The sequence below is a fragment of the Uloborus diversus genome, chromosome 3, assembly GCF_026930045.1.
Source record: "Uloborus diversus isolate 005 chromosome 3, Udiv.v.3.1, whole genome shotgun sequence".
NCBI classification, from domain to species: domain Eukaryota; kingdom Metazoa; phylum Arthropoda; class Arachnida; order Araneae; family Uloboridae; genus Uloborus; species Uloborus diversus.
This window is the reverse complement of record NC_072733.1, coordinates 70,394,899-70,419,351: the sequence shown is the minus strand read 5'-3', so window position 1 is coordinate 70,419,351 and position 24,453 is coordinate 70,394,899. Positions and strand designations below refer to the sequence as shown.

General features: G+C 35.3%; 1 protein-coding gene across 2 annotated transcripts in view; it reads left to right on the top strand.

The window, feature by feature from the left end:
- Positions 1-24,453, top strand: part of LOC129219361 (cadherin EGF LAG seven-pass G-type receptor 3-like) — a 238,112-nt gene that overhangs the window by 127,768 nt on the left and 85,891 nt on the right. For both annotated transcript variants that reach the window (XM_054853735.1, XM_054853736.1), the window contains exon 3: positions 24,256-24,324. In XM_054853735.1, coding sequence (XP_054709710.1) covers positions 24,256-24,324 — 69 coding nt within the window. The remainder of the gene's footprint in view (positions 1-24,255; positions 24,325-24,453) is intronic.

Sequence of the window (24,453 nt, the reverse complement as noted above, 5' to 3'; positions counted from 1 at the left end):
GAATAGAAATTTTGTAGATGAATGAGCATAAAATAAAAATTCTTTCATTAACTAGGGCAAATATTTTCGCAACACTCACATATTTCTCAAATTTACTGTATTTTAACTAAGAAATACTTGAACACGAATTCGGTTTCAAGTTTTCTATGGGTCTTGCCACATTACAACTTCGTAGACTGCTGTCAAAACAAAGGAAAGTTGCAATGACATTATTCACTTTCACTTCTACGAAAATCGCGTTTCCACTCAAACAATAGAAATTTTCTAAGGTCATGGCCGCTGTGGAGAATACAGTCGTCATTTACATTCTTTTATGACAGCTAAATTGTCATAAGAAGGACTCTAAAATGACAGTAACGAAAAGAGAATTTCAGTTCGTACACGTTGAACCTGATTCCACATATTAGATCTGAATTTCAACACTCGTCTCAAGCTCAGCTACAGTTCAAAATTTTAGATGCTGTCCATAATTTTGATTTTCAAATGACAATTTTAAGCTGTTCTTTTTTTACTTAAAATGTTTTTTATGCATTCATCTAGCTCGCAATGGCACATGATAAAAGCATTAGTATTATTTTCTTTTATTTAAAAAAAAATAGTAAAGTAAAAACATTTGCAAGTTTTTTAATTGTAAATGGTTTTATAACTGGTTCGCTTTTTTAAAAAAAAAATGTTGAAGCTATGAGGAATTTCCATTCACATAGAGGAACTCGGAATGTAACGAGATAAGACATTTTTAACCGACTTCAAAAAGGAGGCGGTTATCAGTTCATACCGTATGTATGTTTTTTTTTTTTGTTTGTCCACTCATAGCGTCTCACCTAGTGAACCGATTTTGATGATTCTTTTTTTTTGATGGATAGGGGATGGCTCAACTTAGGTCCCATTACTTTGTTTGACCATATTTGTTCTTTAGAAAAAAAGTTATGGGCAAAAAACAGTAAATTTTATGCAATTTTCCTATTAAATGATATTGTAGCGAAGTTCGCACTTTTCATCCGTGGATAACGGTGGCTCAGTGGTAGAATTCTCGCCTCCCACACGAGCGGCCCGGGTTCAAATCCCGACTAGGACAAAGTGAATTTTACTAAAATTTCGTTTCTACTGTTTCCCGTTTTTTCTCGAATGTTCTGTTAATTTCTGTATCTTTCCAAGTCTGGAAAGTTCCAGCACTTTCTCAAGTTGTATATAAGGAGATATAACGTTCATTCGTGGTTCTGAATAAAGATCTCGAGTTGAGACTAACGAGTATTCGCTTCATTTGGCTTTCACATTGTCTTCGCTATCTTCATCTATGCGACAATATGAAACTCATTGTTATAAAAGTTTGGTGCCATATAACAGTAACATTAATAGTAATTTTAATGATAATTTTGAATAAAGGCTTTTCTAAAGCAATACAGTGATATAGGGCCGAACTTCTTACTAGGTAACTTCTTACTTTTACTGAAATATCTACATTTACACTAAAAAGAATGAAATAAAAAATTTTGAAAAAAAAAATAGAACCGATTTCAAAATTGCTCTAAAAAGTGAAAAATAATTTTATTCTTTAAACACCATCGATAATACTTTTAAACATAATTTTTGAAGTTGGCGCAAAAACAAAAAGTAAAATCCATTGTAACCATGCTTCGTTCATATTTTTATCAAAAAATCATCCACAGTTAGGAACGAAACATTTATATCGTTACTCAAATATGCTGTCATCAATGCGTAATGCATTTGGTAGTGAAGAAACTGGACCTGGTTAAATTTATACTTGTAGTTGAGTTATGGCTGTGAATGATTTTATCGATCGTTTTTGCGCCAACTTCAAAAATTATGTTTCAAAGTATTATCGATGGTGTTTAAAGAATAAAATTATTTTTCACTTTTTAGAGCAATTTTGAAGTCGGTTCTATTTTTTTTTTCAACATTTTTTTTAGCTGCATACTTATTAAAAAGTAGTGATGAAGAAAGCAGTATTTATATAAATCATGAGTTTCTTTAAGTGAAAATACAGTACACTAAAATCTGCCCAAAAATGTAATATGCATATGCTGTAAGTATTTTTTATAATACCCATAAAATAATATTTTCACTTCTGGAGGCAGAAAGAAATATAAATAATAGAAATCAAACTAAATATTTTAAAAACAAATTTCGTTATAGAGAGTAATATAGTGATATTCTTAACCAAAGATTGGTCTTTCTCTCCGTCGTTTCAGCTCATGAACTGCAACTATTTTGGGTGTCAAAAACTTTGCATTCCGAGAGCCCTTGGTTTCAACACTATTGCCAATTATAATATGGCAAATATAGAGGTATGGTTTTATGTATAGGTAAGGAGTGTTATGACCTCCTCTCCCCAGGAATAAATTGTGGTTGTCCTAGTGAGGGTTGAGTATATTCTGACGTAATACTCAAGTCTTCACTGAACGTAAGACAGACGAAATTTCCGTAGTATGGGCACTGAGCATCGTCAGTTTTGTATTTACATCTTTCACTGTCCTCGTATAAAATGTTATGATGTACTTATCTACCCCCGTACTTTTCTCACTTTGCAATCGAATTGGTTGGTACAACTGAATCACACAAAAGTACGCTCACACATTTGTAAGTAGAGAGTCGATTTCCCAATATTTCCCGAAGAAGACACATCGTCTTCTTGATGAGACAGTGATTGAGTGACATCTTTTTCACATTGTCTTCTTGATATAGTGATTGAGAAACAAAATTGTGAGAAAGTTATTCCACATCCCTCTTCTGAGAATACTTCTTTCATCTCGCTAATTTTTAAAGGCATTTTTCTGTTTCTCTGAAAACAATGAAGAAACTGCGCGGTTTATGTAGTAGTTATTTAAGGGAATAAAATTTATTTTAGAACGCTTGTAATTGAAAGCAAACAACCAACCGCGGGTGTAGTGCAGAGCTGTAGTACAACGGTGTAATAGCTCAACGGCTACTCACGGCAATGATCAAAAAAAGTTCCATAGAATAATCTTTATTGAAAGTCTTTATTAAAATTTCTTCACATATAAAATTCATTGGTTGTGGCCGCAATAACCTCAGAACATATCAGAATTCCCCCCGCAGCGGTTGACTTACCCCTTTTTACAGATCAATGCCTTCGATGTGGCGCCGGGGGAAGCACCTTCAAAAAACACGAAACACAGCAGCGAAAAACGCCCGCCTCTTCCCCATCAAAGATTCCATCGTTGTTTACGAAATCCCACAAGTGACGCCGGGCGAACCGTTGCCAAAGCCGGGAAGAAACGAACATGCCTGGAACGAAACTTTAAAAGTGGGCACGTACTGCAGGAGGAAAACGACATGCAGTAGAGTCCCGAATCAGGAAGTAGAGTCCCAACGGGAAAGAAAGCGATAGAAGTGGAAAACACACCGTGTTGACACAACATTCCCCCCTTTGGCCGACAAAAATTTTGACGAGCAACGGCAAAATTTTAAAACTCCAACCTTCCAAAAAGACACACCAACAGAAAAGCAACGAGGAAAATATCTATGGCAGAAACACTATAGGAAAACCGTGCGGCACACAACATGAAACACAAATGGACACACTGCATAAGAATGACTAACCTAATATTAATTTGGTATTGTAGCATTTGCAACTAAAAATCTTACACATTGATGCTCGGTAAATTGCACATACAAAATAAATTTCTTGAGTAACATACAATATAATATTTAACATTACCAACATGACTTATTACATGATAACAAGGTTGCACGGTAAGCATTACACAAAAATTATCACAAAAATTGGGTAAACCACTGTTAAGATGAGTGCATTATGTCAGATTTGTCATACATCACAAAATTTGAAACTCATATCAATTCACCAAAATTCAATAAATTTCATTTCTAACATTTTCAAATTCTCAAATAATTATTTTTGATATATTCCACTTTACTTTCATTTTCAAAAACATTTTCAAAACATTAACCTTGATAAATTTCTAGTAATTTCATTTCATGACAAACATTTCCGTGTAACAATTCATTGTGACTCAATTTCATCCTTTTTTTTTTTTTTTTTTTTGAGTCAAAACAACTTTTATCACGCACACTGAATTCATGATAAAATATTTATCAAAATATTTTTCTTTGATGGACTGGTTTATAGGAATGAAAACAAAATTTCACAACCCTTTGAACACGAAAGACATGCATTAAACTAGTATGCATTACACAAAAACTCAAATTTGGCACAACTAAAAGATGACTTTGAATGCACATACCACTTAAGACGCATGAAGTCTAACCAAATTAAAAGTAAAAGCAGCAACTTCTGTACCACATTCATGCATCATAACTACCATAAAATGAAAACATTCAATTCCAATTCATGCACCAAATTAAATTATTGTTATGCATGCTCACGATGTAAAATTCAAACAAATGAAAGTGGCTCATGCAAAACCTTGACATATTCTAAACCAAGGAACATAATTTTCGCAGGGTACATCACGACATAAAATCTTTTAATGTATACCTATGAGTAGCATAGGAGAAATTAAAGCATGCGATGAACATGGCAGTTTAATGCTTAGGGAAAATAACAGTTAGGCGTTAATCAAATCAACTGAGTTATCCAATATAAACACAGCACCAGAAATGACACAAATATATATCCTAAATATATATTAGTTTAACAATTATTTCCACAAAATATGTTCCACCCTAATTTCCATAACATTAAAATACTTGCATGCAACAGTGTACATGAATTAGCAAATGTCGGTTACCCACCTTATGTAAGGGAAAAAAAAATCTTAAGCCTTGATTTTTTTTTTTTTTTTTTTTGAATATAAGGAGACAACATAATTAAACGACTAAAACTTGACTTTGTCATGATCGAGATACTACGTTAACACAACACTTATGTATATACAACTACATACTATCTCTGAGTGTGAAAAAAATTGTATTCATGACACATTCAGCAAAATTAGATGCCCTGGCATAAAACAACGACTTCACTATAAAAATTTGGAAAAGTACCCGAAATGTAATTAACTGTTACCCTATTCTCATATATTATGACTACTAGATGTTATGACAAAAAATGACTCATAAGATGTACTTCAAAACCTTCATTAGAATATATGCGACATTGTGCGCATTCATTGATGTACATACACAGAGTGTAACTCGTCTTGTATACATATTTCATGCATACCTGAACTATGAAAAATTAGCGGCAAGTGGTATCATAAACTAAATGGACATGTGCAGTATACATACTTCATCGAGACACAAAATTCAGAGAGACTATTACATTTGAAAAAAAAAACAACAAAATATCCCAGCTGCACAACACACAAACACCTCACAGAAAGTTCATGTGAAAACCACCGTCATTTGATGTTATGTTTATGTCACCAAATTTTCTTTAAGGGGTATAAAAACAAATATCCTAACCCATTATCCTCACAACTGTTAAATATCATATTTGGAATCCTATCTGGACTGCATGACCAGACTTCAAACCATTTACACAACACTTCAGATAAGCCGGGCAAGAAAACTTGTAATCGCAGGCACTTGTAAAGAAAAACTGTGCAAAGGTGGGATTAACAACTTAAGTGACCAAGCTTGTTATCACAAAAATATCACAAGTATGATTAGTGATCAGATATTGGCATGATTTGAAATGGAAAAAAAGTAATTTACGTGTCAACAACGACATGGTGGTGTGGTTGGTTACATTAACAAAATAAACATGCGTAAAAGAATCCTTATATTACAACATTTTTTTATATATATAAAGAGTCCACTGACAAGGCTGAAATCTTGACATATTTAATCTCTTGACTGAAGAGGCATAATTACATACATCTGCTGTGAGGGAACAGAAAAGAAAACCGGACTTCGAGTGGCAGAAAAAAAATGATTGAAAATAAAATGTGATTACACCATTATTAAAAGACGTCTGTGAACCGAAACCATGATAGAGGATGGGAACGCTTGAGCAAAGATATACAAAGTAAATAACAGAAGCTTTAAGTGAGATGTATAACATAGTACATGTTATATATATTGTATTAAAGAAGGTGTACATTGCACCGTTGTGGTCCTTATGGACGACAGGTCTGGTACACGTAAAACAATCAAGCAGGATGGGTGTGTTGTAGAATTCCTATACAGACATTATATAACCAAACAAATCTGCCACACGAAAAATACGGATAAAGATGGTACCTCCATTCATATTGCAAGTCCAGACCGTGGGGATCCGACATCATCAAGTCAAAGAACGTCACACACCTTAAGTAGATAGACATCAGCACATCACGGCTTAGCAGAAGTGGAAGACGATACCACCAACAGCATCGCGGCAAAGCACAGGCAGCTATCCACCGGCAGGCAGAGATATTCCACGAAGTTGACAACAACACAACCAGGAGAGCCTTGAAGAAAATTCAGGAACCGCCAGAATCCAGGCAAGCAGGAAGGAGCGGAGGCATGGAGCATACTCCATCATCATCACCAACCAGCAGGCACGAACCAGGGTCCAGGCACAGCTCATAATCCATGTCAGCTTGAAAGTCTCCAAGAGATGATCCATAGGTAGGTGGGCCCAGCTACCTCATGTCAGCTCGGACGTCTTCAAGCAAGGAGATGCAGCATGGGACACGGCGTATCCGAGCCATTGAAGATAATGAAAGAGAAGACGGGTATGAGTTTAAGGGGAGAAGCAAAAAAATTATTTTCTACACCTCAAATTATACGGAGAACGTGTATTATTAACAGTGACACTATTATTATCAGCAGATGAAATTGAAGACTTGAGGTAGGAAAAGCGAGGAGGAGCCTTATGCAGCCGATTAATATGTATCAGAAGTAGCCTTGATTCAGGCCATTCTAACCTTTGAATAAGAACAGTGACTTTTGAGTTGATTTTCTTCACAATGTAGGGACCAGTAAACCTTTTCTTAAACTTAATGTCGTGCATGAGATAAACAATGTCTCCAATATCAAACTTTCTCAATTTACACCTTTTCTGTGCTTCGTTTTGCTGGATTTTTGAATCACATAAATTTCCATATACTTGCTTGTACACATGTTCGATATCATTTGCAATTTTTGAAAGATTATTTGCAGAAAATTGAGGAAGGATGACACTTTCTTGGATAGTGTCAAAGAATGTGGCTGTCGGCCTACCAAAATGGATAAAATTGGGTGAAAATTTAGTAGCAGGATGTATTGAATTATTATAGAGATTTTTGTGGATATGTGTAGCATATTCGAAAGAGTGTCCTTGATTCATTAGAGCGGAAATGGATGCCTTAAGAGAAAAATTTAGCTTTTCCACGACTCCGTTGGCAGATGCATGTTGCAGTGAGATAAACGTTTGATAAATGCCCAATTTCTTTAGAAAAATTTGTGTAGCATGAGATGCGAACTGAGGACCGTTATCTGTGAGCATGACCTGAGGTCTCCCAAAAGTAGACATGTAATGGAAAAAGCAGTCAATGATGACGTTATCGGTAATAGAAGACAGCACAAACAACTCAAGATGGCGAGAGAAATGATCAACGATATTGAGGATATATTTTTGATTTGTGAAAGGGCCAACGAGATCGGAGGAGACTACCTGATTTGGGAATTTACATATATCAGCTTGTTGCCAGGGAGCTTGAATAATTTTATGATGCTTCGTGACATTACATATGTGACAGCTAGCAATAAAATTTGCTGTGTCTCTATACATGCCATTCCAGAAGTATTTGTTTTGTAAAAAATGATAAGTTTTCTTAAGACCGAGATGACTAATATGTGCAATTTTGATAACCTTGGCTCTTAAAGAGGTTGGAACGACAATTTTGAATTCCCGGTCTTCTGCATTATCATTATTAGAGCAATTGTAATATAAAATTTTAGTGTCGGGATGAATGACATAGTTAGGCTTTGACTTGTGCCTGTTTAAGATGTTGTTATAGATGTCGCTCAAAATATGATCCTTTAACTGATGTGTCAAAAAAGTATTATTTGATATTTCATTTTCAGGGTCTTCATTTGCATTGACAGACAAGATAGTAAAAACTTCATGAAATTCTTTTAAAGATTTGTGATCAGAAAGATCATTTGAATTATCAACACCATCCGAATAAGAACCTGTATCAGAGTTCTCCCTATGACGAGACACTTCATGACATACATCTTGACAAACTTCACTACCAATATGATTAACTTGATAATCACTATTAATTTGCTCATTTCGCTGGTCATTGTCAAAATATATTGATGAACATTCACTGTTTGGGTCACACATAATATAATTACAGCCATTGATAACATGCTCAACATAAAAAACCTCTTCATTTTGAGTTGTGTAATTATTCAGTGATACATCTTCAATTGTAGGTGAGACCTGATTCACCTGATCACAAGATAAAGAAAGACAATTTTGTGTGGCATCATGATTTTCATGGTCATTTAGAGTATCAGACACATACTTGGCATTATTTTGTTTGGCATTGCAACGCTTGTAGGATAATGCATTATTTGAATTTAAATCGCCACTTTGTGGTAGATGTTGAGAACCGACTTGAATATTATTATGCTCATGTACAGAAAAACCAAATTGAGGGATGTCTTGACCATGAAGCTGTGTATTGTGATTGAATAAAGAGTTTGTAAATACATTCTTTGAGGAAGAAGATGGAAAAGATTGAGCATTTTCGTCATACACATTCGAATTATCATCACTAGAAAAAGAATTGTGAGTATCAGTATAAAGCTTTTGCGTATCTTCATGATTTTGTTCGTGCCCTATTTGTGCAAACATATTCGGGTAATTACTATTCGGGTGACAGACATTTTCATGACTAGTATCTTTAAATAAGTGAGAAGAACTTTCAGTGTTGTCCCCTTGAACATTCGACTTATTTATAGAGTAAAAATTTTGGCAGTCTCCAAGAGAAAAATCTATATTGTCAATTGTTCGGGTGTTTTGATTTTCTTCTATGTTGTGACTCAATATTGAGCCATTATTTTGATCTGTGAGAATTTGTGCACCTTCACAAAACGAACCAGACTCAACATTTTCAGCCATAGATGACTTGCTATTATTTTCATCACCATGTGCAATACAGTGTGTTTCATGTTCGAGATCAAGAGACGAAGAGATAACAGGGCATGCATTTTCATCACTCAGAATGTCATTACCTTGACATAAAGACGTTAAATTTGATTCATTGATAGGGATTCGGGAAAGAAAATCAGGTAAAATATTTTGAGATCCACTGATTGGTTGAAAAATGAACTTATATTGTGACAACAACATTAGCCATCTTGTTATGATATCAGCCGGGTTAGTGATTTTTTTGTAGAATTTGAGAGCCTTCGCATCACTTATGATTGTAAATAATCTTCCATAGAGAAAATATTTGAAAACTTGGACACCTTTAACAATGGCAAAGAGTTCTAATTTTATTGCTGGATAACGGGACACAGAATGGGATAGCGATTTCGAAAAGAATGACACAGGAAGATAATGCTGACCACGCTTTTGCATCAAGATGGCAGCGATAGCTACCTTTGAGGCATCGGTATGTAAATAAAACATACTGTCAAAATCTGGTGTGATCAAAAATGGTTTTGCTAAGAAGATGTTTTGCAATTTAGTAAAATTTTCTTGATGGATGGAAGTCCATGTAAATTTAGTCTTGGGAGAAGACAATATATGAAAATCACGTGTGAGTTGCGCATAATCAGGAACTAAACTTCTATAGAAATTGCAGACACCCAGAAATCTTCTTAGTTGCTTCTTGGTTTTGGGCACCGGAAAACTGGAAATCTTGGCCACGTTCGACTGAACTGGTTCGATGGTGTGTTGTGAAATGTGAAAACCCAAATAATTTATGTTCTTCTTGTGAAAGTTACACTTCTCAGCACTAAGTGTGACATTGTGCTTTTTAAGAACGGCCAACAGCTTGGCTAAATGTTCCTGGGACTGGGAAAACGAGTTGCTAGGAATAAGCAGATCGTCCTGATATGCTATGATAGAATCTATCCCTGACTCAGCAATCAAAATTTCTACGAAATTCTGGAAGAATGACGAACTTGCAATTAGACCAAATGGAATTCTCTGATAAAGATAAACTCCGAAAGGTGTGGTGGCTGCGATTTTCTCATGGTACTGTGGGGGCAAGACAATCTGGTGGTATGCTTGGTGTAGGTCTAACGTTGTGAAAAACTTGAATTTTGCTAAGGAAGAAATTATGTCTTGGATTTTCGGAATAGGGTACGATGGCGCATTGAGCAAAGAATTAATCAAACGAAGATCAACAGCCAATCTGTACTTTGGTTTCCCAGATGCGTCTGTTCTCTTCTTCTTAACCATAACAATGGGCGACGCGAAAGGCGTAATTCCTTTTCTAATGATTCCGGCCTGAACCATCTCATTAATTTGCTTTTTAGCTTCAGCTACTAAAGCTTGAGGGATAGGATAGGGCATTTGCTTCGTTGGATACTCATGTATAAAGTCCAGCTTGGGGGTAATGGCATCCGATTCTCCAATAGCAGCAAGAGATTTGCTAAATGCTTGATAATTGTCGCTCAAAATTTTAGATAGAGAATTTCTTTCTTCGGAGTTTAAATGGCCTAATTGGAAATCACTTAAGTTGAATTCCTCCTTCCGTAATCTCAAAACCTTGGGTGACGCTTGAATTAAATTTACCAAGTGACTAGATGAGGTGGAATTATTTTTTAAGATGTCTTCAAAATTTTCTACATATCCAACATGAGAAATCTTGTTTATATGAAAACATTTGTTGGAGTTATTCTTGACATAAATGAAAAAGGAATTTTCTTTACCTTGAACTAATGACTTATTGATAATTATGTCATGACATGATAATGGACTCTTCAAAGAATGTGTGAACAAAAATTTTTCTTCAAGATGTAAGGAAGAATTTGGACTAATCCCAACTAAAATGTAACTTTCTTGACCTGACTCGAGTTTAACTTTCTTCTTAGATGTGACCCTTGTTGGTGTTTCTGTGTGTGTGTCATGCTTATGGCCCTGGTTACTAACATTATTTACAGCATCTCCTTGATCAGCTTGAGGTTTATTACATGGTTGAGAAAGACTCGAAGACGAACTGAATTTAAAGAGTGGGATGGTCATATCCTTAATTTTCACCACGTTTTCTGCTGGACACAGTTGGGCAGCAAATCTCACTTGAAAATCGTATCCAAGGATACCTACGCAAGTGTAATTGTCAGGAAACTCAATACGGTACAAAATATGTCTGAAACATTTTCCCTGAATTTTGAGAGTGACTTCTATGCAACCTTTAAATACAATATCGGAATTGATTGTAGAAATTGTAACGTCTCTGGCAATATTTTTATATTTAAGTGCAGGCTTCAAAGATTGGAAGACTTTGTCACTGATGAGACTCAGCGTGGACCCGCTATCATAAAGAAAGACAAACGGTGAAGAGGCCAGCTGAACAATGATGTACGGGAGCTGAACATTGTCCGAATTCACTGAGAAAATGAGTTCAGTAGGTGGTGACACATTTGGGAGAAGACGTGGTTCGGGAAAAATGACATTTTCGATAGACTGAATCGGGGAGACACACTCGATAATTGGTGGTACAACATTTGTAGCGACGAAGGGTTTGGCAGATGGGTTGAGATTTGAGGACTGACACTCTGCCCTGTCGGTCCTAGGCATCAGTTTTCCGGCTTGCTGACGTGTGAATAAGAATCAGACCGGGATCCCAAAGGAACAAAATTTGCGCTATTTGATTGAGAATTCTGATGATTCTCATATGCACTAAATTGCCGATTGGGTGGCAACCGTGGTGGAAAGTCTCTACTTTGTCTGTACCCGCCTCGATTCGAAAAATTCTGATACTGATGTTTCCCTCGCTTAAAGCAGTTTGCAAAATTGTGAGTTGATGAATCACAGAAGGAACAATACCGAGACTGTGCTCTTGAAAAATGCTGGCTACGACTAAATCTTCTGCCACGAAAAAACCCTCTACCATATGGAGTTGAAACATTTTGTTGTTGATTGTGGCTACGGCCAAACGAATTTGGTTGAGAGAACTTTCGATAACTTGTTTTGCTATAAGAATCGGATGTTGGGTTATTATGTTGAAAATGGGCAACCTGGTTGACAGACTGTGATTGTGCCGCACAACAACAATGTCCAATTTGACTCGCACTTGAACCCGAGGATGCATTGGTGCAGGTGTTGAATCCCATAGGTTCAAAGGTGTTGGTCTCATGTAATTGAATTTTCTGTGACAACTCCTTAACTTGTGCCTTTAACATGTTCAGTTGGTCTGTCTCACTACTTGTGCTAGACGCATTTGCTTGTCGCATAACATTAAATAAGTGTTCGGCTTTTTCTACAGCCTTTTTAAAATCTGTGATGTTTTCTGTCAAAATTTGGAATCTATAGGTATGCGGGATGGCCGAAATAAATTTGTGATATAAAATCTGATCCATAGCAGATGAACTTGGTACGTCATACAGCAAGGCAGCCTTCGCCTGAATTTTGTGTGCAAGGGCACGAAAAGATTCCCCGGGTATGTACATTATATCATTAAACTCTTGTAAAGAGATTTTCTGATTGGAAGAGCCGAAAAATTTTCGAATCTCTTCAACAATGTTATGAAAAGAAAGTTCATTCTTTAGACTGGGGGACGAAAAAACATATTGGCGCGCACTGCCTCTAAGCTTTGATTTCAAGAACAAACAAGCCTTGCTATCCGGCCACTGATTTAATTCCACCAGTTCTTCTATCTGAGTAAGAAAAAATTCTACTTCGGTTGCATCCCCAGAAAATTCAGGTATGTTAATAATAAAAGAATTGTTTCCTCCCCCACTAGAGGTAGACTGAGTAGTTTGGTGTCTTCCCATGGTGTTCAGAAAGAAAAAAATGTTTAATGCCTCATATACTGATTCTCAACAAAATACTACCAGAATTGCAATGACCAAACATGAGAAAAGAATACTACATCATATAGATCTCATATGCCACAGAGCATTGATATTGAGGATGACTATAGAATAGTTCTATATCACACTCAGGCTTGTTTATAAATCATGTTAATTATTTTTGAGCATATTAGTCAGGCATGTTAATTATTTTCAACTACTATTCATTCCTTATGCATAATACATTTTACATATAGACATTCATATTTTATAGAAGTGACTTTCAACTTAAAAAGATTTGATGACCACAAATGCATGGGGAATTCTGTAGCAGCTCAAGGCTATGGTCACGACTCCACATGTAGTGCAGAGCTGTAGTACAACGGTGTAATAGCTCAACGGCTACTCACGGCAATGATCAAAAAAAGTTCCATAGAATAATCTTTATTGAAAGTCTTTATTGAAATTTCTTCACATATAAAATTCATTGGTTGTGGCCGCAATAACCTCAGAACATATCAGAATTCGCCCCGCAGCGGTTGACTTACCCCTTTTTACAGATCAATGCCTTCGGTGTGGCGCCGGGGGAAGCACTTTCAAAAAACACGAAACACAGCAGCGAAAAACGCCCGCCTCTTCCCCATCAAAATAGGCGAAGATTACATCGTTGTTTACGAAATCCCACAAGTGACGCCGGGCGAACCGTTGCCAAAGCCGGGAAGAAACGAACATGCCTGGAACGAAACTTTAAAAGTGGGCACGTACTGCAGGAGGAAAACGACATGCAGTAGAGTCAAAGATAATAGAACTAGTGAAGATTGGACACTCGACGACCGGTTTTTACGCATGGCAAGGAAAACAAGCGTAAGTAGAATGAAAACTGGTGCTTGAAAAAAACTGACATTCAGAGCTATAGCCGCCAAGTTGAACTGGAGATTCTTGGAATTGGCGCAAAGGTTACAACACTAAGAATTCTTAGAAAAAGTGGGGAGAAAGGACGGGGATACTAACCACCGGTTTCAGTTCCCGCGACAATGATAACAAAACCTAATTGATTCCAGATTTCCTACGGAATCTTGAAACTCAATTTACATCCTCTTCCCATTCTTTTGAAAATCAATTTAACGGGACGCTGATTAAGCGGCGATGTGTTCTTCATAATGCCATAGAAAGTCGAAAGTACAAATACGTTTGGAGTGGGCTGTCAAAAACTAAAACTAAACAAAATAATTTTTCTACACGCCCCTTTAATTCCAACGCTTTTTCTTATTAATGCTTTAAGTTTTTGCGAACAAACAAAAAAAAAAAAAAAGAAAAAAAAATGATGTTGTGAACTACTAAGAATTTTTTAATTTTAAGTTCAAATTTTTTCTTCTTGATCAAATCAAACTGTGCCAAAAAAAAAGAAGATGCAGTAATAGATCAAATATCAAAATATATTTTAAACAAAAATCTTTACTCACGTGTATTGGCAACGATATGGTTGATGGCAAGCATAGAGCGCAATTTTAATTCGCTTCTTGATTATCACAACGTGGAAACGTTGTGAAAGATGCGGCAAACTGCATCATTTGTGACGCCATTAAAACCACACCTTGTTTGAAAAATCGGACATTTAAAAAAAATAATTAAAAAATAAGTGTTGGGAAAATGAAAGTATTTTCTGGGTCCAAGTTATAGTTTTTGCTTATTCTATCGATTTCAGTGACTACAAGTACTACTTTTGACTGAAGGAAACCACCCCATTTGTTTGTGAAAATTAAATAACCACGTCAAACAGACTGAATTGCAGATTACTGCAGACTCGTGTTTCGGCGTTACAATGGACGGCTTTCTCAATGCAAAAGAAATGAGCTTTTGGTTGAAAAGACACCCGACAAAAGAAACCTAACCATTTCTCCGATGTTTTTTCAAACATAAGCTCATTTCTTTTGCATTGAAAAGGACATTCATTTGTAACGCCGAAACACGTATCTGCAGTAATCTGCAAAGTGTGCTATTTGGCGTTGTTATTTCTCATTTTACTTTTTGCACATAAGTATTTATTTGACTTATAGTTCGTTTTTTTTAACCCAATTAATATACAAAGTAAAAGAAAAATAAATTGAAATAGAAGAGATCTAAAAATTCAAGAAAGTTACATTAAGATTTAAAATGAATCAGTTTTGTAGACATTTTTTTTTTAACGAGAAATAAATTTTTAGGTAAACACGCATTTGTCTGTGTGTCTTTTAACCCAATCTCCTCTGGATTAGGAATGTCTCAGGTCGAAACTGGTCTCGTTGGATATCGAACATCCAGAGAAAGCCATTCCGCTTTGGGCTTTCAACATCCAGTCTTGAGAATATCATGAACCCTGTATGTCCCGAGGACACCAAGGAGTAAGCATTAAAATTACCAATCGTTACGCGCCACAAGTGGCGAGCGGAGGTTGGCGAACAAAACGAGCAGGGAGTGGAGCCCCCTAGTACAAAATTAACAGGAGTGAGAATTTAAAAAATAATTGTAAATTCATTCAATCTAACGAATTTGTCGCCCACTTCACAGTGAAAATTGAAGGGAAATCTTGCGAGATAAAAAATTTTAAGTAATGTAGTCGATGACTGAGAAGTTTTTTAAACCTTATCAACTTCTGCAAAATAGTGCAGCGAAGAGGAGAGCAAGCGGGGGGATCATCCCGGGCGCCAAAATATGAGACGGCTCCATAAATTATGGGTTTCCTGATATAATAATGGTATACCTGTGTATAATAATATAATTTACATTTGAGAAATTTGTGAAAGTAATCTTTGTAAACAGTGGCGTAAATAGGAATTGGCCGGAGTAACTCTCTCCAGGGGCGCAACAGCGAACGGGATGGAAATTTCAAAACGTTATTCCCAAAAAAATTTTGATTTTTTAAAACTATTTCATAGACTTTTTTTTAGAAAAAATAGTAAAAATAGAACTAAGGGAGTGTGGGGGTTTGTTTGAGACCCTGCTCATTGGATTTCTTGTTTCTACTAATGGTTTTTATCGCGGCCGTAATTTGAATTCAAGACCTCAAAATTCAAATGAATGCCAGGAAGAGTGTTTCGAATTTCTATACTTTGTTACAAAAGATGGCTTGCTTTGGCATTTTTCGCACTTTACGACTTCAATTTGAAAAATTTCCTTCGCTTAGAATTACGATTTCGTGAAATTTGAAAGGAAAACACACGCACACGTATGTACATGAATTGCGTAAATGTTAATTAATTTGTTGATAAATCTAATTTGGAAAAACATATTTTTAAGTTTAAAATTTCAGTTAACATTTTGAAAAATTTCATGTCACGCAACCCCGTAATTGTGGATGAAACCTACTTTTTTTTTTTCTTTTTAATCACAAGACTTTCAAAACTATTTTCATAATTCTATACTTACGCTTGCTAACATTAACTCCATACCGAACTGCCTTGCATTCAAATTTCAAAGGATTGAGTTCATCTTCAGGGTGTAAATCAGTATTTCAAAGTGCAGTAGCCGTTTGCGTGAAATCTTCCCGCGTTTGTCCACAGCTTTGCTTATCTGCCTCATTGTCACCAATTTTTCTTTGTTATCTCCTATTATTGTCCTTTCTCCTTCGCAGCCGAAGACAGCGCAGAAGCAGGGGCAGAAGAGTTTTTCCTACCCTGGGCTTCACACAAAAGAATCTATAAACTCTTATCGTCGACCGCACTAATTTACTTCCTTCACAAAAAAACTTCTTAGGTGTTCTCATCTCATAAGAACATTGTCAAGTTAAGAGCCTGTGTCGAATTGAAATCCCATGTGGTGGAATAGCAGAGGAACTTCCAAACTACTGAATCCGATTTAAAAAAAATAGCAACACATCAGTCACAAAAAATCATCTTGGAAAAATGTGCTGCAAAAGCGCGAGAATCATGTTTTTTACATTTTTTACTCAGAATGTATCAAGGAGCTGAATTTGGCACATCTTGGTAACCAGATAATAGCCTAATCAGAAACTTGGGGCCCGGTCCTTGGAGAGTCCCCGGCTCGAAATCGGTGCAGTGTAAGTTTTATAAGAGTTTGGGGGGGGGGAGGCAGGGGCGTTCACAGGGGGAGAAGGAACACCTGTTGGTCCGAGCCTGAAGAGGGCCCAATATTTTTATGACTAGGGGTGAAAATACGGGTAAACAATATGGAGAGGGGCCCGAAAAAGTCATTTGTGACGGGCCCCGAAATTTCTGTGCACGCTCCTGGAGGAGGGAAAGTCTACCAAACTGATAAGGGACCTACCTGCCTTGACCCTGGACGACCCAAAATTGAATTTGGAAAGATAGCAGAAAGTCCTATTTAAGGGTCTAAATTTCAATTATGCTTTGTAGTTAATGAGAACTAGAATTGCTTTTTCTGTGTTTCTTCAAATTTTCACTCGTTTCATAGTTTCAAAATTAAGAATTAAAAAAAATTGTTTCTTTTCCTTTACTGACATGAGAAATTAAAAAAAAAGAAAAACTTTCTTCTGTTTTACGCTACAAAACGTTCCGGATTTCTAGAGGGGGGGGGGGGGGGGTTGATGGTCAAATTCTTTTAGGAGTGAGCGAAATACATAAAGTTCGGAATAACACATTTGAATACTGATAATCCGGTAAATATAGAATTTATAGTCCCCTTGAATAAGCAGTAGTCACCGTTTTAAATAATTTATCTTTGTATAATATAAAAAATTGAAACATTTAAGTACTCGCTCACGTTCTTTTTGAATCATTTATTCCTATAACATATGCTTTATTTATTTATTATTTTGTTTTTTATCATTTTATCCTGAAAATGAAATTTTTTTCTTCGAAATTAATTCAAATATTAAAATGCTGAAATACCTGTTGTAACAAGATTAGTTCGTTAAAAACGCATTCCTGTGAGATTCGTTTCATACTTTTCAGCAGTATAAGTGTTGCATTTGTCCCAAAGAGCCGATGAACAAAGTTTCTTAACTGTACAGTTGCAAATAAAAATAAATCATGAAAGGTAGGCTAAATAAAGGGAGGAATTATATCTACGTTTACTGTTACAGTAGAATGCAACATTTCTACGGCTCAGATACCAACGCTTGGGCGCTGGGATGGATGGAGAGTGAGAAAAAAATCTATTTCTATTGCTTTATGTATCCTAATTTAATGAGATTTATAACAACAGCAGTTTGATAATTTTAATGATTATTATTAGTATTTTGTTTCACTTTTTATTTATTTTTTGAAAAACCTTCGCCAAGTCATAGGACATAACATGAAAGAACGAAATTAGGTTACTAAACTTCATAATGAAGGTATCCTTGAATTCTATGCCATGAAAGGAGGAATAAGAAAAAAAAATCAATTGGTTGTCGATTAAAGATCCGATTCGACTGAATGTAAGAAATTAAACATAAATAGAAGGAAAATAAAGAACCATATGTAACTGCGGATTTCAGAAATAATTATTATTTAAAACATTGTTTTTTCCAGTTGTACTTAGAAACCTGTTGGAAAGATAAAGCACGCAATAGAACACGATTTCTTAATAGTAAGCACAAGAATCTTACGAAGTAAGTCGTGTTATATGCATTAAAAAAATCATTAACATATTCTAACAAATATGCATCAAAAATACCTAAAATATTAGCGAAAAATTAAAAAATATGCATTAATAATACTTTAGTTTCGTCGATAATTTTATCTGAACTGAATACAAAATACTTAGCCATTCTATTTTTAAATTATTTGTTATTCACGCGATCCAGGGCCGGATTTGGAAGTGTCGAGGCCCCGGGACAACGAAGGAGTGGAGCCCCCCCCCCCTTTCTGATATATCCATAATAATATTATCTTGTGCAATCATTCTTTGTAGAAATACCAAAAAAAAAAAGAGGATATTTTGTAAAAATTTTATTGTGGGGGCCCCTTTGCTGTGGAGGCCCCGGGGCAGTTGCCCCGCCTTCCCTCTTCTAAATCCGGCCCTGACGCGATCAATATTCGGTATTAAACAGGGGGATACGAGGGGAGAGTCATGGGGATCATAACCCTTTTCTAACCGTCGGCAGATTATAAGCCCACGTTGTGTTCAAACACTTTTTCCTTAACTTAAATACATTATATTTTCATCTTTTTCTTTCTGCTAGTTTGACATCTTGAACTTAATTGTAATGTAATACAAGATTTGTTGACATGAAAAAAATAAAAATTATAATGTGAATAGAGAAATTATAAAATTTATAAGTTAAAAAATTGTGACAAAAATGAAAATACATCTCTGCATTCGCTTCACAAAGTAAATAAATACAAAGTCAATGAATTAAATAAAAATAAATAGGCAGTAAAAAAGGAAAATAAAAGTAAATAAAACAGCAAAAAAAGAAATGAGAAAGATCTTTGCATCTTCGTAAACAGTCTGTTATTGATACAACACACTTCTGTGTTCCTTTTGCTTATTTATTTGCTTTCATTTTTTCTTAATGACCCTCTCTGAGGCTTAAATGCCCATATAATTACCACCCTTCGCCAGAGGGAGGGGAGAAGAACTGATTCAAACACGGCGCACGACGCACAGTGGCTGAACTTGGCGATTAATCGCTGCACACAGTATAAAACATTTTTTCCTCCAAAATTCAATCGCCAACACGCCTGTGAAGTTTTTTTTATGTGCTCAACGACTTTCATTGAAGTGGGAGAAAACGCGAAAGCATTGATTTCTACCGGAGTGTCTAGTCTTATGCGAAGCTATATGGTCTTTGGTAGAGTCCCGAATCAGGAAGTAGAGTCCCAACGGGAAAGAAAGCGATAGAAGTGGAAAACACACCGTGTTGACACAACAGCGGGTTTTCCTGAAACAGAATTATTTCTTTAAAGTTTTCTTAACATACATTAATTTCTTTGTTTTTATGAGTTTTACACGTCTTAACGATATTACTGAGTTACTTCAGAGCAACTTCCATTTTGTGATCACCCCCCTTCACGCCTCTTATATTTACGGGAACCAGAGATGATACCATAGTAGAAAAACCACCTTTATATGAATTTTACTCGACAAATAATTAGTCAAACTGCGTAGTCATAGCTAATTCGAACTTCAACTTGAAGTGATTGTTCATGTTTGATCAATAGTATTTCATTAAAGTGTTTTTCTTTTCAAAAAAAGAAGAAAAAAGTCAAACGGAAATTAAAATGAAATAATCAGACAATACAGAAAAGTGAGGAAAATGAAGAAAAGGTACACAGAATTTTTAATTGAGACACATGTAAGCATTACATTTCTGATTAAAATTTTTATAAACATTGAAGATGGTTAGATATTTGACAAAAGTTTTAATTAGACTCGTAAAAACATTAATTTAGAATGTGACCTCAACAACCCACTTTTCCGGCTCGCTTACCAACCCGACTTCGGCGGTGCACAGGGTGGCTATATGGTTATTCATCAAATTTAGGTTTTTTAAAAACCCAAAGCAAGTCCAGCAGCAGAGTGTAATGATTTCGTGCTTTTCTTCTTCTTGGGAAAGAAATCCTCATTTTAATTGCCTCAGGAAACTGTTAATGCATTAAATATTTGTTTTATTTCAAGATGTCAGATTTAGGAACTATGTTTTTTGGATATCAGCTTAAGGGCACTTCAGTGCTTGCGATTAGCTTTCATTTAACCTCGTGATCACTTCTCAAGCCGTGAAAGATAAAAAAAAAATATCATGTGCTGTCTCTTTTTATATTTTTAGAAAACTTTGTGCTTCGACAATCTACCACAATTAGAAACACTATGACGTTTGGGGAATATTTTGACACATATAATCAAATTTTGTTTTCAAACATGGAAATAAATAACTTTTATAGTTTTTAACAGTTCTAAATGTGAAGGATTAATATGTAGTGTCTTTTCCCGCTTTGTGATGATGATACCAAAGTCATTTCCATTAAATACAAAAAAAAATCCATCCTTTAAAAACAGTACAATTTATACACTTTGTATCACAAGAAGCTTTGAAAGATCCAGAAAAACCTCTCTCAGTAAAATTTAAAATATACGTCAGTTTCATTTTTCTACCTTTTAAATCTCGAGTTAACATTTCGAGTGAATTAAGAACTAAAATTTCAATCAAAGATACTATTTATGGAGAAGGTGACTTATGACAACACCGTGTAAAAACTTATTTACTAGCTACTGTATAAATATTTATTTCTGTTCTATATAAAAAACAGAAAACGGGAGATAAATACCTGTGTTTTGTACCCCAAGATGCTTTAAGCCTCGTTCTGTAAAAAAATTGTCATAATCGTGTTTCATTTCTCAACTTTTTAATCTCGAGAGCAAATCCCAAAACGAATTGATAACTAAGATTTCGTACAAAGGTTATATTTAAGGAGAAGGTGATTTACGTCAACATCGTAGAAAAGTCATTTACTAGATACTAAGCACAAATATTTAATATTTGTTCGATGTAAAAAACAGAAAACGGGAGATACCTACGATTTATGCCCCAAGAAGCTTTAAGCCTCGTTCAGTAAAAAAATCTGTAATCAACGTATTTCATTTCTCAGCTTTTTAATCACGAGAGAACACCATGAGCGAATTGATAACTAAGATTTCGTCAAAAGTTGTATTTAAAGAGAAGGTGATTTATGGCAACATCGTGGAAAAACTTATTTACTAGCGACTAAATATAAATATTTAATTTTAGTTCGACGTAAAAAATAGAAAACGAGAAACAGACACCTATAAACTGTGGTATGAATGGAACTTTTTTTTTTCTCGATTCTCAAAAACAATGACCGACTGTTCTAAAGGCTATTGTTCTTTTAAGTGTTAGGTGTCCTTGACCTAACCTGGCTAGTTGCATTTCGCTTTGAGAAGGATGGGTAAAAGTGCTTTTGTATATAAACATTTTACTTTGTGTCGAAAGCTAGAATTTCCTTGAATATTGCACGCATGTGGGATGTTGCTGCATAAATGATATTTTCGATTTCAGTGCCAGCTGATATGCATAAAAATACTGGAGGAAAATACACAGCATGGTTTCGTCCTCAGAAGTGGACACTTGTTTCAAAACAATTCTAACCATTTTCATTTGTCATCATTTTTGCTCTGAGATTTCCTAAATGATCTCTCTCGCAGAAGTTTCGCAGTCTCCAGGTGAAAAAAAGCCTGCATTTATGCAATAAGTATGCTTGTGCTGCAATAAATTAGGAAGGAAAAATTATGAACTACGAAAATGCTTCTTATGGATGCTCTTTTTATAATTAATTTTTCAACAACAAGATTTTACAGCTCTTGATTTATATTAATATTATTTTTATTATCAATGAAATGGTTGGGTAAAATAGCTACATAACTTTAAGCTCATATGAGGCAGTGAGAAGCAAAGGGATGTAAGTGGACATTTTCAAGTTTTGAGTAAAATGCGTATAAAGATCACATCCTAGGTAGGCTTTCATTGATTATTTTCTAAATCATGCTGCACACCAGCACCAACCAGAACTACTAGTACCATCTCTTGCTATTAGACAAGGGAGAGGTTCCCCTACTATTTGTACTGGTTATCTCAAAATTTTTAATTTTGCCACTTACAACCCTTTGCTTCTCACTCCCTCATATGGAAATTACCAATGACTGTTTGCACGGACCAGTTTAAAATAAAAGATTTAGTGTCGAGCGTCTATATTTATATGTATGCTGCATTGAAGTTTTAGGTCATTTTAAGAAGCTTCTTGAGTTGAAAATGTGGAATTTTCTTCCATAGTATTTTGTGCTGTTTCAGGGCATTTAGTTTTGTTGACCGATTTTGAAGGAAACATTTTCCGCTCTTCCTATTCGGAGAAGCTTTCGGAAACTCGAATAATGTTCCAGTAGGGGAAAAGTGTTAAAATTAGAAAATATATTAAAAGAACATTGTGTGCTCCTTGTGCTTTGACCTTGACGATGTAGTTTCTCTCGTGGAATATTCACTTTTCTCACCATCGTTTCTCAGATCGAGGTTACCTATTTTTTTAAGTGCAGTTTGTACCTACGTATTCAATAAAATGAAGACTTTAGCAGCGTTTAATCAAAGTGAAGTTTTTGATTTTCGTGACGAACCTTATGCTGCGTTACAGAGTACCTTTCTAAAAATGAAGAAATTTATAAACTTATTGTTTTGAAATAGTTTAACCTATAACGTGATGGTTTTTATATGCCGTAAAATTGGAGCTTGAAACTTCAGTTTTGTTACACTGTTATTCTGAAATCCTTAGCTAGTGTCATATTGGCTACAATTATTAAACTAGCCTTTGATTTTTCTTAAAAATAAGAAATTAGTAAATCCTGCTCGTTTTGAAATTTAGTTGTATGTGACAAAAGTACTTAAATGTGTGGGAGCATTTTTTGCAAAGATGTAAATACATCTTCTAAAAATGCTTCTTAAAAAAATCGATTCATGTGCACTTTTTTCTATTTATCAACTTTTATTTCTATAAAGATTATGTAATTAAATTTACTTGATATTTAAATTGGCTTTCTTTGTTGTATTAAGTAAGGTGCCTTCAACCATATTTGTCAAGCATACTGTTTAAGTAATGTGAATGCGATTGCCTGTTACATTATTGTACAAATGTAGACGGTTTAACAGTTTTGCAAAATGCTTCCTGCTATCTGCACAATATGAAATTTGAAATGAAAATTTTACTATTTAAAAAAATGTTGTGGTTTGTCTGTGTATATATAGGGTGTTCCTGAATGCCGTGTACGAAATTGGACTGCAGGTAGAAGACTCGATAACAAGCAAAAATCACTTAGGAACATATAGTCGCAAACGCAATGCTGACGCGCTACATGCACACTATAACGGACACTGAAAGTTGCGAAACAGCTAACAAATGATGATAAATTTTTACACACAAAAATTTTAATACTACATTTCAGTTTTTTTAGAAAGGATTGTTTGAATGTTGCGACTGCAGCTGTAATACAATCGTCGAGTGACAACGTACCGACCGTCGCAATTACGAATTATTTTGACACGTTTTCCTCCATCGCTGTGTTGCCCTTGCGACTTATATATGAGAGTTATTAGTCGCAACTTAAAACAGCCGTTTTAAACCATTCTTAAAACCTAAAATGTTGTGTAAAATCGTCTTTGTGTAACACATTTATGACCTGTTTCACATCCACCAGGGTCTGGCTTTTTGTGCATGTGGTACGTCAGCATTGCGTTTGCGACCATAAGTACCGAACCGATTCCTGCGTGTTGTCGTGTTTTCTACTTTCACTCCAAGTTTGTACACGGCATTCAGGGACACCCTGTATGTGTATATATATATTTAAAAATCAAATAATGTCAGCCTTTTCTCTTTTGCTAAAATATTACTGTTTGTCTTTTAGATGATCGTTGCTATCTTTCAAACGGTGGATCATCAGAATCCTTTACTGTTCGAGAGGATCTGCCCGTTGGTGAGTGATAAAATAGTTTGAGCTCTTATTTTCTTATAGTAACTGACGTCGATTTCTAAAAATCACAAGCCTAAAATCAAAAGCCGAAAAAATCGCCACACACTTAGTTTTGATTCTGTAGTTATGAGG